Raw genomic sequence first — 15,277 nt, forward strand, 5'->3', positions numbered from 1 at the left:
AATGGTTTCTTTTTTGAGGCTTTTTATTTGCCATTTAAATATTTTGAATTTTTTCATTTCTCCTGCTCCCCACCCACCTCGGAGCCCTATTTAGGAAGTGTTGGGGGTGGGGCCCATTCGCCCCAACACAAGGATACAGGAGAAGTATACTCTTTCTGCTGATGGACTCAAGCACCCGTGTTTCCTTCGTCCTTTCTAATGGCCTCATTTCTAGAAAAGATGTTGGTTTTCCAGCCGTGTTTCATCCATTCCTCAGCAAGTTGATTGGCCTTCCAGCCACCGCTTACTAAATCATTTTTTTGCCTAATGTGGGGAGCGTGAGCATATTTTTTTGTTGTGTTTGTCTTATTTAACGCTAGTCATGACCAACCGATTGATTGAATCGAGCCTATCCAACCACCTGTCTTAACCCAAGTAAGGGCCAAAGTGGAGTGTTGCACCTCATGTCCTAATAGGACCTTGAACATGATTTGCTCAACCACCAGGATCCCGTCCTTAGGCATTACAGGTTGCCACTCACGGTCAGCAGGTGACCCCATTGAGAGACTTTTACTCTCTGTAGGGGGGGGGGCAGTCGGTGTATTCTAATGCCCCACCGACAGGGCCGCCCAATATTAAGCTCTCTTCAGCCGATTTATCTCATCTGTCTATAACCGGAAGTGGAAACCTACACACATATTACAAGATCTTGTGCAAAGCTCGTCTTTAAAAAATTTTTTAATTTTAAATGATTAAAATTTAAACAATTGTCCGTTTTATATTTTGGATGCCAAAGAAACAGAAAATTTGTTCCTTATAATAGAGCATTCTGCTGGAATTCCCAAAATATAACTAAGTATATATATATATATATATATATATATATATATATATATATATATATATACACACACACACACACACATATATATATGAATGATATGATACAATAATTTGATCAGCCATTGATACCTCCCTTCATTGAAGATAGAGCAAATTGGACAGATTGGCATTCTTTTAGTCCAATCGATGAGAGTTACAGAGAAACCATATAACAGAAGCAAAACTTGATAGAGTTCAAAATAGACTTCATAGCCTCATAGAGGATGTCCTTTTCTCTTCCCTGCAACCTCTTTCTCATAGAAGAGATGTTGTGAGTTTGTCTCTGCTTTATCGTTATTTTCATGACAAGTGCTCGGCTGAGCTCCAATCTATGGTACCCCCTCGCCAAACTTTCACAAGAAACACCGTCTAGCAGAAAACACTATCAATAATTTCCCCCACTCTATCTGTGCCTAAACCTAAATGTAGATTCCATGAGCAAAGCTTCCTTCTTAGAACTGCACACCTATGGAATTGTCTTCCGTTTTCCTGCTTTCCAGCTGATTGCAATATGGTTGTGTTCAAGTCTAATGTAAACAAGTTTTTGATGAGCCATTCCATATAAGTTTACAAATTTACCGAATTTCCATTACTAATGATTACTATATTGCCTGTACACTCTTTAACCTTTATCCTTGAGTGGCCTCTTGGCCTTGATAAGTGGTGATGCCTATGTAAAAAAACTTCAATAGTAACAATCTGAATTTGTAGCCAATAATACATGTCAGAATTTGAAGTTTTCTTAAATTGTGATTTTTGTTTTTTATCAAAATGTTTTTGTTTTTCACAGATTATTTTTGTATGTCCTTTGGAAATAGACGACCAAACCCTAGTCTTGTGCAACAGAACAAGCAATTAAAAAAACTATATACAAATGGAGTCTCAATTCATTGAAATATCAAATTACTGCAAAGAATGAAATATTTTATCGCAGCTCCTATTGGACTGACTATTTCCCTAGATGAGTTCCTAATTAAAGGATACTTTAACATCAAAATCTGATCCCAAGATTGCCATGGCAATGGAATGTGCCTACATTAAAGATGGCTTTCCATATGGAAGGGACATCTTCAAAGAAAACTCTAAATTACCCTGTATGTGCTTCTGGGTTGCACTTACACCACTGCATTTATATTTGCCTTCTATCACCCCCACAACAGCGAAGTTAATATCTTTAAAGGCATATCTAAGAAAATTGACCACATTCTGTCTGCTTATCCTTCAGTTAACATTCACGTTTATGGAGACTTCAATGTTCACAATGTGGAATGGTTAACCCACTCAAACAAGACAGATGATGAGGAGTTCAGTCACGATTTTTCCATTGCTTATGACCGAATTCAGATTGTTCATGAACCAACCCATGTGCCTGACGCTGACGGTCAGTATACAAGTATCCTAGACCTTTTTCTCACAACTTGCCCTGAGCTATGTTCATCTTCCATTCTGTCTCCACTGGGATCTTCCGACCAATTGGTTGCATCATTTAAGATAAAAACAAAATGTAATAAGTCCTCAGACGAACCTCTCCATCGTACAGTATATCAATACTATGGCTGACTGGGATAGCTTCTGTACATTTATATCAGATCTACCTCTGCATTTCATGTTTTAAAAGAATGTGTCCTCTAGAGTATCAGATGTGATGGAATGGTTACTTGTAGATATAGACCACTTCATACCGTTCAAAAAATTCCAGCAAAATCTTAACAGCCAACTGTGGTTCTTTCCAGAATGTGCTGCTGCCATTGTGCACAGAAATCACTTTCCATTACTTCTAACGTAATAAATGTACTGAGACTAAAGCTGCTTTCAGGACTGCCAGTAACTACTGTAAAAGAGTAATAAAGAAGGCGAGAGAGGTGTATACTCAGTCTCTCAAGTCCAAAGTAGTTGAGCAGTGGCTTAATTCTCACCAATTTTTGCAAATAAACAGGCTCCTGGACAGAAGCATGTGCTCTATCCCAACCATCATCAATGGACCTGAGGACAAAACCAAACTCTTAGCCAAGAACTTTGCAGCTAATTCTACCTTATGTGATCAAGGCCGCCAACCCCCCAGTATTTCCACCTGTATCAGAAAACATGTTATGCAACATACAAATATCTGTGCATAATATTGCCAAGCTAATCAAAAACCTTGATTCCAGTAAAGCAACTGACCCTGACAGCATTCCAATCAGTGTTGAAAAAGCTTCAACCAGAACTAGCTCTCATACTTACAAAGCTATTTAATATGGTTTCTATTCTGCTAGAGTTACAACAGATGTGCTAACAGTTATATCTCATAGGATAAGCGAATCTGTAGATGGCGGCTTCCTTTCTAGAGCAATTGTTCTTGAAATATCAATTCCTTTGATAGAGTATGGTATAAAGATCTACTCCAAAATTCCCAGCAACAATATGTCTTCTCAATTAATTAATCATTTCTCTCTGATAGGTTCATAATAGTGGTTGATGGGAGAAATGAGAAGCTCACAGTATTAATGCTGGACTGCCTAAGGTGTCCATCCTGGGCCCAACTCTCTCCCTGATCTACATCAATGATCTCCTAAATTATATCCCAAGATCATTTGTAGACATTTATGCTGACGACACTACCATCTATGGCAACACATCAAAGGCCGTAAATGACCAAGTTCTCTGATTCTCTCTCCTCTGACCTGGAGCATGCAGAAATATACAACGGGGAAAAGGTGTCTGGTTAATTTTAATGCATCTAAAAACGATTTTCTATCTTTACACCATCAATGCTCTGATCCCCATCTGGCATCAAATGAAATGAATGGCTCTCATCTTGGGGAGGCTCCATGTTTTACAAGCTTCTGGGTCTGACCTTTACTTCCAATCTGAAACGAAACACATTAAATCCGTTGCCAAGGTCACTGGAAAAATGGTGGCATCATTCTACTGCTCCAGTAGATATCTCCCTGATGATGCAATTTTCTGCTTGTATAAGAGCCAAGTACATCCAAGGATGGAGTACTGTTGCCACATTTGGGCAAGAGCTGCTAGAAAGAACTTATCCTGCCTTGACAGAGTTCAAAATCGATTTAGTAGCCTAGTTGGGGACGTCCTTTTTTCTTCCCTGCAGCCTCTTTCCTACAGAAGAAATATTGCAAGCCTACCTCTGCTTTATCATTATTTTCATGGCAAGTGCTTGTCCGAGCTTCAATCTATGCCCCCCACCCCATCAAACTTTCACAAAAAACACTTGTCTACCTGAAACCACTATCAATAATTTCCCCACCCTTTATCTGTGCCTAAACCTAAACATAGGTTCCATGAATAAAGCTTTTTTTCTTAGAACTGCACGTCTGTGGAACTCTTTCATTTCTACAATATGGTAGTCTTCAAGTCCAACGTAAACAAGTTTTTGATAAGTCGTCCCCTTAAGTAATCCAATTTACCAAATTTCCATGAGTAACAATTACTACGATATTGTCCCATTGACTACTGTAAATTATTAATCTTTATCCTCGAGTGGCCTCCAGGCCTTGATTAATGATGACTCTTTTGTAAAAAAACAAAGGTTTTATGAAACAAATGTTTAAAGTCATGTTAAACTAAACATCTTTAACCAAGAAAATATTTTAAAACAATTTTCAAGATGCATCTATGCATTTCTGTGATAGCCTTTGTCTGTTTGATTTAAAACATTGCATTTTTATCACAAAATGCGTAGATGATATCTGAAGTAAACTTGTTCTTGTTTAATCATAAAATTGTAAAGAAAATACAAAGTTTTTTTTTTTTTTTTTATAATGACAAAAACAAAAATCTTACATGGTGAGGATATCCTTCCCAGCAGTTAACAGGTTTCCACAGCCATACTTTCTGCAAAATAATCAAAGAACATTTTTCCGTTTAAAAAAATACAAACTCATGGAAATGGATTAATTTCAGTGACAATGTACTAAAATTCCAAAAGAGGAACAAATTATCAGAATATTCAGAACAGATGATATAAACCGCCATAACATTTAGTCAATGAAATCACAGTAATCGACAATTCTCCATTAAATTTTTTATAAAGTAGCTTTTATTTATTAAATTGTTAGGTGACAGTATAGAATAATTAAAAAGTTCCCCCTCCCCATGTTATGATTAACCTTTTAAATAGTATTATTTCATCAGGCTCAGTAAATGATACAAGTAATTTTTTTTCATTGAAATTATCACGCTATTACTATTACTATATTACTATTTTTGGTTATAACTATATTTTTTCCCTTAATTTTTAACTGTTTGCTAGCATTTTTAAACATTGGTCACTGTTTTGAGCAAAAAGAAAAACAGTTTTCTGAATTATTTGGATTCTTCGGACTACTGTTCTCATCTTGAGCGCCATTTTCACGTTTCAGTCAATGTAACTTCCAACCTTCTTCAGGTGTATCTTGGAAAACTCCAGAATGTTTCTGTCTAACTCCGGAATCTGGACGGAATTTTGAACAGAACCCTTTATTTACTTCATAGCATGCTCTTGTTCCATCAGCCATGACTGGAGAGGTCTTAAGTAATTTGCAATTGTATTTTATGGTTACCTACACTGAGAATTGAACCTTCAAAAGACGGTCACTTTTACAATCGTTTTTTCCAAGTACCCTAACCACTACGCCTAATAATCAATCCTCATCTTAAAATTTCAGAAACGTAACAAACTTTTCGTTTGGCATCTTTCAGCGTGTTACGTAACCTGTATGGAACATGCAGATGATAATGCTGCCTGTATTCTGCATAAATACAGAATTAAAAGCAAATCAAAGTTTTAACTTTTTCGCCAATAAAAATTACCAATTTTTTTTTTTTTTATCTATTGAACAGAACACTCAATAAAATTGAGTCAACAAAATAGGATTATTAGAATAAAAAATAGAAAGATGGAAAAATGTTAGTTCCATTAGACTTACATCAAATAGCATTATAACTCCATATGTGAATATGGCCGAATAGAATGTACAACGCCAACTGTAAAACAAAACAAAAATAAGAGAACTTGGGGAAAATATGTCAGACAAAACTACAAAGAATTATGGTTTCAATTTTTAGAATTTTAAATGAAACTAGGACTTCATTTTGATTATTTTGGACAATGTTTTGTTTTCGTTTTTGAAGAACCTTTTTCAGACCAGGGGGGAGACAAATCAAGAAGACCCTATCCGAAAATGTCAAAGTTTTGCATAACTTTTAGGTAACAACAATACATATACACCAAAGTAATACAATAACACAAAATAAAACATTATCTGAACGTTTATTGAATTAAAATAAAATTAAGAAAATTCTGAAATGAATGAAAGTTGTTATATGAAAATAGAAGACTTAAAAATTTATAAATACTTTTGAACAGTCTATTGGAAAGTGAGACTTTGGAGGGGGGGAACCTTTTTTTAATTTGAATTCATCATTTCTTTTACTTGTTCTGTAATACGTTTCCTTCTTGCAGATACATGTCTCAAACGATAACAGTCTTTGAGACGGTAAAAAGTGGATAGTTTTTTTTTTGTTTTTTTTTTTTTTTCTTTTTCCTAGTACAAAGTTAAAAAAGATATAGTGCATTCACATCCACTTCCGGAGAAATTTTTTCCACAGTTTAGAGTTTTCTTGATTTGTCTTCTCTTGTTTTGAAAGAAGTTTTTCAAAAATAAAAACAACAAAAAAAAAACTATGAAATTAAATTTTCTTCATTTTTGCACCCCGCCCCTGCCTAATATTAATTAAATATATTAAATTAATATATTAAAATACAGATTTTAATGGAAAACTAGCAGAATTCTGTATAAATTCCATAATGTTTTCTAGATCATTTAATTTAATTTATTGTTAATATAATTCATCTTGACATTTATGAAGAAAATAACTTTTTTCTTTCATAAAAATATTTCTCATTGTTCATTAATTATTCTTTTAATTGAAAAAAAAAAAAATAAAAATAAAAAGTCAACGTGTCTCATTTATATTTAAAATTGTAATTTAATTCTTTATCCCATCTTCTTACTGTAAAAATAATTATCAGCTTAGTATTCTTCAAATCACAAAAAATTTTGAAATGTATTTAAAATATTTAGTCAATGGGATGATATTTAATTTTGAAATTCATTTTAAAATAGGTAAAATCAGATGTTGTTTCATTAATTTAGCAACATTATATTAATCATCGCTTGCAATCTTTGCTGATTAGATTTCATTTGTTTTAATGTGTGTAAAAGGTGATAACATATGTACAAATATGAAATACCTTAGCATAATTTGACAACTATTTAATGTTAAGCATTTTAATAAACTTGAGTATTTCCAGAGAAATACAGAATCCTTCATTCTGGTATATAGGAACATATGTCTTGAAGTTGGTTAATGACTATACAAACATAAAAATCAATTTATACTTTTTAAGTCCTTCAAATCTTACCCAGATTCCACAAATTTTTTAAGAACACTTGGTTTGTCTTGATTCCGTCGGATTCTGAACCAACGTTCTACTTGGCGAATACTCAAATCAGTCTGTTTGGCAAGACCCTGAAAAGGAAATGAAAACAAAACTCTCGAAAAATGATAACTGACAAGATTTACAAAAAAGTTGTCCTTCATTAAAAAAAAAAAAAAAAAAAAAAAAAAAATGCATTTAATAAAGTTTGGTTGTTTGGTCATTTTGTTTTACGGCATGTCAACCCTCTTTGTATTATTTAATGCCAAATTCAGTAATGAAATTAAATTTCACAATTGAGGAGTATTTTAAGTATGTTGTCGCTGCAGTAAATGTGGTATTGTAGTGAATGCAATAATTTTAGCTAAGAAGAGTAGGATAAGGAGCAGATGACCCTCCCACCACCACTATCTACACATTTGATAGCCTTGTGCCTAAATTGTTTGGATGAATTTATAACAATTTTGAAAATAGATAATTTGAATCATAGTATCTGTCCTGTCCTGGGTCAATGAAGATTGGTTGGTCGATTGCTTGCTTGCTTGGTTTTATTCAACCCTTTCCAAATTATTTAATGACAAATCCAATAATTTTGATAAGAAATTTTATGCTTCAATTTCTTTATATGTTCAAAAATTTATTCATGGTGTTTAATTTGGTTGTTTTGTGGAAAAAAATAATTTTGTTTCAAACTTTTCGGAACATGATAGAGTTTTACAAAGGGAAAGGAAAAAGAACAATAACGTTGATGTTCAACACATTTTAGGTCAAGGAACCAGTATCTTCAGACAACCTAATCTGGTAGCACCAGAGAACATTTGATGAGAGTCACAGTAATAAGTGCATACCTTAGTATAGGAATTCAGAAAAATTAATAAACTAAATGTTAAAATTACATTTTTTTTTTTTTTTTTTACAAATATATAAAATAATTTTTAAAAATAATTAACTACTGGGAGACTCGACATTGTCTGGGATTGTCTGAGGATCAACAAATGTTCCACCCTCCCATACTTTATTTGTTATCAAAATTGATGAAATTGTTCATTTTTTAATCAAATCATTTGATTACCTGCTCTAGTTATGCGCCCCCTGTAAAATGTTTTTGACTCCTAATGGGGGCATGAGACGAATGGATTCGCCAATCATTTTTATAACCAACGGCTGTGCTAAACAACCAATGAAAACGTCGCAAAATTATTATAAAAATTGTCGAATTTTGGATTCTATCAGTTCACCGATTGCTACATCATGGACCGCATTTAATTCTTCGCCGCCATCTTGGTTACTGATCTGAACTACGCCGCCATCTTTGTTCAACATAATATCTTAACTACGCTATGGACCGCATTTGATTCTTGGTCGCCATCTTGGTTACTGATCTGAACTACGCCGCCCTCTTTGTTGAACACAATATCTCAAAACTTAACCCCCCTCCTGAACTGTCTAGTGTACTAAGAAGAAGCTTCACATGCCTCCCCGCAGTAATTTAGTCTACAACATATTGTAGTCTATAATGCACTATAGAAAATTTACTGTCGATTTTATAAAATTATTTGTAAATAATAGCTTCACTTAAAGTTTAAAATGCAAAAGTCAAGTATCATGGTTTAATTTTGCTCTAAACATTTCGAATATGCCCTTGTCTCCAAAAACTCTGCAATTGAGCCTTTCTGCTTGTGCGATGATAAAACTTGTCAAATGCACTCGTGATGTTAGGTTGTATAAAAAGTGTTTGGTCGGACTTTCTTCTTTAATCAGATTGTTTCGGTTATCAATTTTTGATAACTTATTAGATACATTCCAATACAAAACCTATGTAAGAACACTTTCAGACAAATCAAGTACCTTAACGAGAAATGTAAAAAAAAAAAATCGGCTCATCCATTTCAGAGTCCATAGAGAATGAATACACAGATTAAGTTCTTTTTATATAATAGAAGAGCAGGGCTCTATGGACTTTTTTATTTGAAATTTATCTTTAGTTGACCTTCGACAACCGAATATTTTCATTTACTAGCCAAATAGAAATGTTACTCGACAAGCCCAATTGATTTTTGGAATATGACATCTCCATTCAGTGATGAGTATATACATGATAAAGATTTTTCTGTATTTTTTAAAAATAAATAATTCTAAATAAGAATTTTATGTTGAGACTTAAAGGCATTCAAATTTCTTTGGATGTTTTTAGACAGCTTTTGTTTAAACAAAAAGAATATATTGTTCTAAAAATCACTCGCAAATGAAAAGTAAAGTAAAGAGAGAGATAAAATAAATCATTTATTCAGAAATTCAAACTTGCAAAAACAAGGCCTTCAGTCTAAAAGCAAAATTTTAGATTGATGATGCATTTAAGGCTTTCATCAATTAACTATTTTAACATATAAATTTATAAAAATTCAATGAAAAAGTAGACATTTTAGAATTTAGGTAATGAACGTTTCATTCAAAAAAGCTAAACCACATTGTATTTGAATGGAGATTATTATTTCAGATGATTTTATTTGTTTAAGTATCAATCTATATATATAAAAATGTAACTTTTGGTTCATTCGCAATTAATTGTCTAAAAAACCACTAGACGGATGGCTTCCACCTTTTGGTATAATATGTTTACTATATCCATGTGTGTTTTTATATATTTCTTTTTAATTATAACATTATACTTAATTTTTCTATGATAAATAGGTATTCTTCTTTGTACTGATAGGCGATTTTTTTTATTTAGGGACAATTATTTATTACCACTTCCTGTCACGTGACCAGTGTTTCTAATTTAGCGGTTTTCCTGCTAGATCTGGAGATTTCGTTTACAATCTAGCGGGAAATTCTAGAAAATCTGGAGATATTTCGCACCCACACACCCGGAAGCGCTTGAAAATACTTTAAAACATAAAATTCATTCATGTAAGTGAAAAAAAGTAGCATTTATTGCCTTTGGTAACAATTATTTATTGATTATTTGTTTTGTTTTTCACCTTTTTTTCGGCTAACCATTCTTAAATCTCGCTATAAAATCGATTTTTCCAAGTACATTTTAAGTGGGGGGGGGGCTTATAACCTTCGAAGTTTAGTTTAAAATACGAAATTTAGAAGTATTTAGTCGAAAATTGTAAAAAGCAAAAAAAAAAAAAAAAAAATTATATAAAAATTATAAAAAACGTTTGTCTAAAATATTATATTCGGTTTATTAGAAAGAGCATAAAATTTAATTATCTACCAACCTAAATACTTTTAACATGCTAAAACAAAGTTTTTTTGTTTTTTTATTTTTCTAATTTCAAAATATGTTGCACCATTATTGTGATGTTTAATTTGCAGTATATTTAAATTTAACTTTTATTATAAAAAGTTAAAGTTTATGATTTGTTTCCTGGAAAAAAAAAAAAAAAATACCCTCTCTGAAAAAAACAGGTAAAACTAGCTGATAAAATACGGGAGCTAACCGCTTCAATATAATTCCAGAAACATAAAGTGAGAAAACACGGAACATTTTATATATTGAATATACTATATTTATAATTTTTTTATGGTAGGAAGTGAAAATAGGGATTATGGGGGGGGGATTAGCGATTTTTTAAAATTTCAGATGATAAAAGTAAAAAATCTAGCGATTTTCTGGACATTTCTTTCTCCTGATCTCGCGGGTTTTTTTAAATCTCAGTTGACAACATTGCATCACTAAAAAAACACTACAGGCTTAATGTAAACAGAATGTGTTTACAATATCGGTAAATTTTCAATGGGTTTAACCATGTGATTGAAATTTAATTTAAATTAACCACACGTGGTCGCTTGGTAGGTACACACAAAATGAATGCCAACGCTCAAAGTGTATACACATTTTGACTCCTCCCTTTACTTAAAAATTCACCAAAAATCAGGAAATTAATGAATTTTAATGAAAATTGCAGTATTTTTCAAATAATGATCGCAGAATATAATAAACTAATTATTTTTACTCAACTCTTAGTGAAAATGTTTTATTTTGTTTAAACTAAAAATACCTTTACTAAAGTTATGGTTTTCAGTAGTAAATAAAAAACGCAAGAATTTATTTTTGCTTTTTTTAAAGCATCGTAATTTGTAACAATAAAAAATAATTTTTACAGCAACATTACGAAAAAAGCCCCTAAAGTCCGTATTAATGAATTCGATATAAAAATGAATTCTCGCATACTATGCAGGAAATTAAAGATTCAATTAGATTCCTATTTCAGTCACCTAAATTATTGGTAAATATCTAGATACGCTACTACAAACCGCCGACCACTCTAATTTGTTTTTTTATAGGTAATTGACAACGAATCTGATAGTCAAACTTGGGACAAATTTACCGTTTGCATAGTATTAACTCCTGAACCCACGAACTACTGTCCACCATTTTGAAGCTTCCAGTTACGTTATGTGCGAGCGTGCAGTCCACCATTTTGCAGTTTCCGGTTATGCTACGCGCAGGCACGCGTTGTAGCAATCTACGCTACGTGCATTCTCAGATGGTAGAAAATTTGAAATTAAATAATATAAAAGTGTGGTGGGGGGGGGGTAATTATTTTTTTTCAGTAAATATCCAGATACGCTACTACAGAACACCGACCACTCTAATTTGTTGGGGGGGGGGATGTTGGGGCACGCGCGCGCCCCACCATCACCCCCCCCCCCGCTCACGCCCCCAATGTACAAAGTAAAATCTTCGGAAAATGTTAAATGGTGTTCTAATTGGTAAATGTTGGTGCGTTACTTACGGAAAATTTGAAAATTCTATGTTCCAGGTAAAAAAAAAAACCAGATAAATTACCCCCCCTACTCCAACTTGGTGTGCTTTCCTTTTCTTATTTCTTTTTCAGCTAATTTTAAATTTTCCACCCAAAAAGCGCTATAATGTATTTTTGAAAATTAGAAAATTCTATGTCCTGGAAAAAAAAAAATCCCCTCCCCCCAACGTAGTTTGCTTGGTGAAGCCGTCGTTTATGCTACAGCGTGCATGCGCGTAGCATAAACGGAAGCTGCAAAATGGTGGAAAGAAGTTTGTGGGTTCAGGGGTAAATACCATGCAAATGGTAAATTTGCCCCAAGTTTGACTATCAGATTCGTTGTCAGCGACCTCAATTACCTATAAAAAAACAAATTAGAGTGGTCGGTGTTCTGTAGTAGCGTATCTGGATATTTACCTTTTTTTTTTCTTGCTTAAAAAAAATAGCATTAATACAGTAAGTTAGGTAAAATTTGCATAGAATGCTCTGCTTTACGGTTGTAAAAATGGAACAGAAATTTGAATTTCGTTCCCTTTTAAATTCGGTAGATTTTTACATTACGTCCAACTCATCGTTCACATTTGACACGTCAACTTTTATAGCTTTTCAGGTATTCTGGCAAGGTTAGGGGTGTCTATTCCGAAAGCCGTTCTTAACATGGGTAGATTGGTAGGTGTGTAAGAAATTTCGTGAAAAATAGTGAATAATTCCACCCCGTCTTTCCAAGCTTATAACTCCTCGAAAAATGTAACTCAAGCCCTAATTTTTTTTTTCCAATTAAAGGAGCAAGGACCAAGGTTTCATTAAAAAAACAAAAAAGCAAAAAAAAAAAAAAAAACATGTTTTTTTAAAAAAAAAAAAAAAGGTTTTAACTTCGGACTTTACAGGTAAATTTATAAAAAAACACTACTTTTTTTGTTTTTAGATTTGAATATATTATTTATTGACCTTTTCTCTTCAATTTGTGATATATAACACTTTGGTGAATAAATTATTTACTTTTTAATAGACATTTCAAAATGGGAGGCGTGAATTATTCTACCCACTATCTTTCCAAGCTTATAACTACTCGAAAAATGTATTTCAAGCCCTAATTTTTTTTTCAATTAAAGGAGCAAGGACCAAGGTTTCATAAAAAAAAAAACAAGAAAAAACAAACAACGTCGTTTAAAAAAAAAAAAAGGTTTTAAACTTCGAACTTTACAGGTAAATTTCTAAAAAACACTACTTTTTTTGTTTTAAATTTGAATATATTACTTATTGACCTTTTCTCTTCAATTTGTGATATATAAAACTTTGGTGTGTAAATTAATTATTTACTTTTTACTAGACACTTGAAAATGGGGAGGGGGCATGAATTAAAAAAAAACGTTTGTCTAAAATATTATATTCGGTTTATTAGAAAGAGCATAAAATTTCACATTGACCCTGAAAATATCCTAAAAATAGAATCAATAGAAAAATTTTGATAGATTTTTAAAGTTTAAAAATTGAAAAATATTGAGTTCGTAAAATTCATTACTGCTTTTTAAAAAATAAAAAAAAATATTTCTATTATTTTTAAAACAACTTTAATAGTTTATTTTGGAAGTATAATCCATAAAGAAAATAAACAACCCACTTTTAAAAGAGAAATTACGAGTTTTTTATATTTTATTCGCAGTTTCGTGATAGGGGTGTAAAAAATTCCTACAAAAATTCTGATACATCTACTAGATTGGAGTGTTTATTCATTGTAAACGTACCCGACAACCTATAAATGTCGACATTTCCAATGTGAATGGTAAGCTGGACTTATGTAAAAAATAACAAAAAGATATACCAAACTGACTTTTTCGTTTAAAAATGGAATTATTTCCCTTTTGTTATTAACTTTTTTTTTTTAATTTTTTTTTAATAAATATTTTGTGTTTTATATACATAAAGTACAATTGTTTAATGTTACTGTTTTGATTATATTCGTAGGGGGGGGGCACAATTAAAAAATTAAGAAAGATTAAAACGAAGCAAAATTTAAGTTTCCGTTCCATTTTTACAACAACTGTAAAACAGTGCATACTCAGCAAGTTTTATTGTAATTTATAAGCATATTGAAACACTAAATCAACATTTTATTTATTTTTTTGCATGGCATTAATGATGGAAATATTTTTCTGTTTATTTTCTTAACATCTGTTAAAAAAATATATAATTTGTACATTCTCTTGAAAAAAAGAATCAAACTTTTCTCTACTTTCACATGTGTTCCATTTTAACAAACTGAGCTACAGCAACGCGTGGCCGGGTACAGCTAGTAATAATATATATATATGGACTAAATTTTGCATTAAATACTAATCCCTATTAATCCTTATAATGAATAACAATCTTTAGTTTGCTGCACCTTAGTATAACAAAGGTCCACACGAAATTTAAGCTAGATTGGCCCAATAGTTTCCAAGAAAATATGGTAGTGTGGTGACTAATCTTTATTGATCCCTAACTGTGTATTGAACAGATACCATCCTACTCAGTTCGTTGCACCTTATCATAAAAGTCCATGTAAAATTTCAGCCAGATCAGCAAAGTAGTAAAAAAAAAGAAAAAGAAAAAGTCAAATGGTCAGACAGACTAATAAATATATATATATATATATATATATATATATATATATATTGCACAATCATGGTAACACAACGGTTTTTGCCAGGTCACCGATGTTAAGCAACAATGAGCCTGGCCAGTACCAGATGGGTAACCATTTGGGAAGGCTTGTTGCTGTATTTACTGCACAGAGTCATAGAAATTTCCAGATTGGTATATGGTAGCGCATCAATTTACTGGGAGAGTTGCACCTCCAGTCTTTGTTACGACATACATCTATGAGAAGGAAAACTCTGCTGTCAACTGTATGCTGACTTGTGGCAGTCATCTGCATCAACAAAGATTAGCAGTTATACAAATAAGTGTATTGGTTCGACACAAAGCCTTTACCATCATAAATCATCTGTGTAGATTTCAGAACAACTTAATTGTGTGGAAGAACCTCATACATCAAAAATCGATAGGAGAGTCCTTTTTTTTTTCATGTGAAATCTATAATATAAAGCTGTGTGTGTGTGTGTGTGGTCACGAATAGGCTCCTATATGGTTGACTATTTTAAAAAACTGATTACATATAATGATAGAAGATGTATCGAGACACAGGAATGGGTATGTTTGATCTGGCAGAATGGTGGTTCATTAAAATTGTGGG

At 32.4% G+C, this 15,277-nt stretch overlaps 1 protein-coding gene across 3 annotated transcripts in view; it reads right to left on the bottom strand.

The window, feature by feature from the left end:
* Nucleotides 1-15,277, bottom strand: part of LOC145291369 (ceramide synthase 6-like) — a 153,683-nt gene that overhangs the window by 23,992 nt on the left and 114,414 nt on the right. For all 3 annotated transcript variants that reach the window (XM_080137145.1, XM_080137146.1, XM_080137144.1), the window contains 3 exons: nt 7,271-7,377; nt 5,772-5,829; nt 4,648-4,698 (listed from right to left, as the gene is read on the bottom strand). In XM_080137145.1, the coding sequence (XP_079993271.1) occupies nt 4,648-4,698; nt 5,772-5,829; nt 7,271-7,377 (216 nt within the window). The remainder of the gene's footprint in view (nt 1-4,647; nt 4,699-5,771; nt 5,830-7,270; nt 7,378-15,277) is intronic.

This window comes from Euprymna scolopes, chromosome 12, assembly GCF_053919585.1.
Source record: "Euprymna scolopes isolate OS-2025 chromosome 12, ASM5391958v1, whole genome shotgun sequence".
Lineage (NCBI taxonomy): Eukaryota > Metazoa > Mollusca > Cephalopoda > Sepiida > Sepiolidae > Euprymna > Euprymna scolopes.